This window comes from Alosa pseudoharengus, unplaced genomic scaffold (genome assembly GCF_046254945.1).
Source record: "Alosa pseudoharengus isolate Yale_2024_CS ecotype anadromous, Long Island Sound unplaced genomic scaffold, YU_APseudo_1.1 YU_APseudo_1.1_scf_20, whole genome shotgun sequence".
Lineage (NCBI taxonomy): Eukaryota > Metazoa > Chordata > Actinopteri > Clupeiformes > Clupeidae > Alosa > Alosa pseudoharengus.
The window spans coordinates 33,428,007-33,432,527 of record NW_027468664.1 but is presented as its reverse complement, the minus strand read 5'-3'; the positions used below and the strand labels follow the sequence as shown (position 1 = coordinate 33,432,527).

The 4,521-nt window shown below is 50.7% G+C and overlaps 1 protein-coding gene across 1 annotated transcript in view; it reads right to left on the bottom strand.

The window, feature by feature from the left end:
• Nucleotides 1–652: 652 nt before the first annotated feature.
• celsr1a (cadherin EGF LAG seven-pass G-type receptor 1a) overlaps nt 653–4,521 on the bottom strand; it is a 126,558-nt gene continuing 122,689 nt past the window's right edge. Inside the window, exons 32-36 of the mRNA XM_076297153.1 lie at nt 4,478–4,521; nt 3,826–3,969; nt 3,225–3,542; nt 2,399–2,660; nt 653–1,459 (exon numbers count right to left, since the gene is read on the bottom strand). The exon at nt 4,478–4,521 is cut by the window's right edge and continues 60 nt beyond it. Of these exons, the coding sequence (XP_076153268.1) occupies nt 1,429–1,459; nt 2,399–2,660; nt 3,225–3,542; nt 3,826–3,969; nt 4,478–4,521 (799 nt within the window). The 3' untranslated portion in view covers nt 653–1,428. The remainder of the gene's footprint in view (nt 1,460–2,398; nt 2,661–3,224; nt 3,543–3,825; nt 3,970–4,477) is intronic.

Here is a 4,521-nt window from a genome sequence, read left to right as displayed (position 1 = left end):
GTCATTTCCAGTGTTTGAAATCCATACAAAATAAATATACATATTGTACAACAGCGTTCCAGTGTCTGGTTGTGAGGAGTCAGTGGTGGAGTGGACGAGGACGCCCCCTGCAGGCAGGAGGACCAAACAACCAGTACAGCATTACTGTAGAGAGGAGGGAGGGAGAAAGAGAGAGAGAAAGACAACCAGTACAGCATTACTGTAGAGAGGAGGGAGGGAGAAAGAGAGAGAAAGAACGAAAGGGAGATATGGATGGAGAGAGAAAGAGAAAGAGATTTGGACGGAATTGAGACATGGGGCGAGAGAGAGAAAGACAGAGAACGGGAGAGAGGGGGGGTGTGGAGAGACAGACAGAATTGAGACTTGGAGAGAGAAAGAGAGAAGACTATGGCAAGCAGTTGGAGTGTGTGGAGTGTGTTGTCAATTCAGAAAGAAAACCAGTCAGAAGTAGAAAACTGCGAACCAAAGAATGTAAACAAGAGAGTAAGATATATCTATCCATCTATATATTTATAACCCTTTTGTATTTCAGGAGAGAAAAGAAAAAGATACAGAGAGAGAGAGAAAGAGAGAGAAGAGAGAAAAATCCAGAAGATCAAAGGTCGTAAGGCTTTCGGTAGCAACCCCCCCCCCCCCCCCACCACCCCCCCGGTAAGACAAGCTGGAGTAAAGGCACTAAAAGAGCTGATGAGCCCCCCCCCCCCATCCCCATCAGAATTACACCCCTTCATTGGAGAAATCAGACAAGCAGTGGTTTGTTACAAAACCCCACATCAGCATTGACATGTACAAATAGGATTGCAGACTCTTTTCAATCAGCTCGTGTCCAAAATAAACTCTTTTCCTCTTCTTATCTACACGATACATACAGGCCAACGGGCATCAGGCACGAAGCCTCTTTAAGAGAACACTTTGTGAAGCTCTGGACAGTTCATAGAACATTCAATGTCTTTTTTTTTTTTTTTTTTTTGCTTTGACAATTAAGGCCTCTGTAAGTGTGTGTGTGTGTGTTTGTGTAGGTGTGTGTACATACATTTGTGTGACTGAGAAGTAGATTTATTGTCCTGTCTCAACCTCATTCACCGCACACATCCACATATTTAGAGTCAAATGGTTTCCTGTGTGCAAACAGAACAGGAAGAAATGCGGCATTATGGGGGATGTAGTTTTCCATCCTCTCCCATCAGTTTTTGGCACAGGGCTCCCCATCCTGTCTGGACTAAGTCTAGAACATTCCCTTTATCCAGCAGACGGCCGATGGCAGTAATACTGATCTCCAGAAGGAGAGATGCTCAGGGGTTAGAGGGTCAAGGTTGAAAGGTCGGAGGTCATCCTAGGTAATCCCAGATGTTTTTCTTTCCTTCCAGAGCTCCATCTTTCCCCCTGTAACCCTCTTGCCCTCTCTGGGGCAGGGGGGCAGATAACCCTTCAGAGGGGCGCTGGATCCTTCACCATCCTGCTGGGTCAGATGGATGTTTCATTACTGCCACTGAGAGAGAGGGAGAGAGGGGGGGGTGCATGGAGGGGGGGGGATGCAGAACAGCAGAGGGAGTGGAGGGGAGGAGAGAGAGGGAGAGAGAGAGAGAGAGGAAGGGCAAAGGAACAGAGAGAGGATAGAGAGAACAGGGGAGAGGAGAGAAGAGAGAGAGAGATAAAGAGAACGGGGGAGAGGAGAGAAGAGAGAGAGATAAAGAGAATGGGGGAGAGGAGAGGAGGGGTGGGGAGAGAGAGAGTAGGGAAAGGAAAAGGGAGGGATAAAGGGAGAGGGATGGAGAGAGAGAGGGGTTAAGGAAGTGAGGGGGAGGGGAGAGGGAGAGAGAGAGGGAAGGAGGGAGCCAGGGAGAGAGGGAGAGAGAGAGGGGTTGAGGGGAGAGAGAGAGAGAGAGGGAGAGAGGTTGAGGAAGAGAGAGAGGGAGAGAGGGAGGGAGGGAGCCAGGGAGAGAGGGAGGGAGAGAGGGGTTGAGGGGAAGACATGCAGGTTAGGAGAATTGTGCTCAGGCCAGGCAAACACAGTGTGACCACATGCAACATACACTAACAGAGGGGAGGGGAGGAGGGGTGTGTGTGTGTGTGTGTATTTGTGTATCTGTGTGTGTGTGTGTGTGTGTGTGTGTGTACTTGTGTATGTGTGTGTGTGTGTGTATTTGTGTATCTGTGTGTGTGTGTGTGTGTGTGTGTGTGTGTGTGTATTTGTGTATCTGTGTGTGTGTGTGTGTGTGTGTGTGTGTGTGTGTGTGTGTGTGTGTATTTGTGTATCTGTGTGTGTGTGTGTGTGTGTGTGTGTGTGTGTGTGTATTTGTGTATCTGTGTGTGTGTGTGTGTGTGTGTGTGTATTTGTGTATCTGTGTGTGTGTGTGTATTTGTGTATCTGTGTGTGTGTGTGTGTGTGTGAACTCACTCAGAGTCGGAGTGGTTGCCCCCGTTGACCGTGGTGCGGAGGTTAATGGACACTCCGTTCTGCTGCGGCGTCTCTCGGGGCGGTGGGACGGGCCGCTGGGCGGGCTTGCCGAGCGCGTTGTTGCCCCCGGTGACGGAGACCACGGACGGTGAACGAGAGGAGATGGTGGGCGGGTTGTAGTCGGACAGCTTCTCCCTCAGACGGTTCTTCATGTTCTTATCCGAGAGCGGCGGGGGGTACGAGATCTTGTTCTTCAGGATCCCTGGAAGAAGCACAGGAGAACCCAGACAAAATGATGATACAAGATGTTTACCTTTTTAAACTACAACAACACCAACAACAACAACAACAACAACACCAACAACAACAACAACAACACCAACAACAACAACAACAACAACAACACCAACAACAACAACACCAACAACAATACAACAACTTTAAACTGGACTTTAGCCTCAACGGGACTGACCAGTTTAGAACTGAAGTCCAGATTCAGCCACCCTCTCTCCTCACCTCCCTCTCCTCTTTCCTCCCCTCCCTCCCTCCCTCTTTCCTCACCTCCCTCCCTCTCTCCCTCTTCTCTTTCCTCCCTCCCTCCCTCTCTCCCTCCCTCTCCTCTTTCCTCCCTCCCTCCCTCTCTCCCTCTTCTCTTTCCTCCCTCCCTCCCTCCCTCTCTCCCTCCCTCTCCTCTTTCCTCCCTCCCTCCCTCTCTCCCTATCCATCCCTCCCTCCTTCCTATTTTAGTTCAATACACTACATTGGCATGTCAAGTTGACAATTGACAGGTAGGTAGTGTTGCCATAGTAACGTCCCGCCTCCTCACCTTTGCGTTGCTCTGGCTGGTTGTTGCTGTTGGACTGGGTGGGGGTGGGGGTGGGGGTGGGGGTGTTGGGGGTGGACGTTGGCGTAGGACTGCTGATCTCCCTGGCTGCGTTCTCTTTGTCCGGTGGCGGCGGTGGTAGTGGTGGTGATGGTGTCTCGGACGCATGTGTGTGGTTCAGCTTGTTCTCAGGGTGCAGCTCCACGTTGACCTTGGTCTCCACCCTCAGCCTCTCGCCCGCCCCGCACAGATCCTCACTGTCACTGGCCGTGGTGCCGTCTGCAGGCCAGTAAGGCTTCACGTGATTGGCTACCGTCTCCACTGCAGATCACGGGAGAAAGAATACAGGCACAGTTAGTATGCAGGTATGCACCAGTGGGTGAGTATGCACTTCAGTGGGTGATTAGGTATGTAGTGGGTGAGTATGCACTTCAGTGGGTGAGTAGGTATGGGGGGGGGGGGGGGGGGTGTGTGTGTGTGTGTGTGTGTGTGTGTGTGTGTGTGTGTGGTGTGTGTGTGTGTGTGTGTGTGTGTGTGTGTGTGTGTGTGTGTGTGTGTGTGTGTGTGTGTGTGTGTGTGTGTGTGTGTGTGTGTGTGTGTTTACCTTTTGGAGTGCTGTGCAGCGGTTGTCTCTCGTTGTTCCACTTGGGCTTGATGACATCATCGTCGTCGTCACTGTCTGAGGAGTGTGAGGACGCGTAGGAGCTGCTGTGCTCATCTGCTGAGAGCTCACTGTCTGAGTCAGAGTCTACACACACACACACACACACACACACCACGCACACACATACACACACCCACACACACCACACACACACACACACACACCCACACACACCACACACACACACACACAAAAGGACATTAGACAACATTACAGAACACTGGCCATCTACTGACTCACTGTCCAAATCAGAGTCTGTACAGCACACAGAACCACACAAGAGAACATTACTGAGGAACATTAAAGAACACTCCAGACTATTGTAAACCATCTCCAACACTTGTGTTTCTACGTACTGAGGGCTAACTGTCTAAATCAGCGTCTATAGAACACATATTACAAGAGAGAACACTTTAGAACAATGGCAAAGAACATCAGCGGACCAACGTCAGTATCCAGCGATAACTGGCTGCCTTAGTCAACCCAACATGCAGAACAACATTGAGAATGTGTGCAGAACCAAACAGAACCGCATTGGCCCTCATCAGAGGCCCGTTGGAGAGCACTACAGGGTGAGGGTGCTGTATCGTACCGTCTGCCTTGGTGCCGTTTCTGTGGAATAAGGGCCCGTCCATG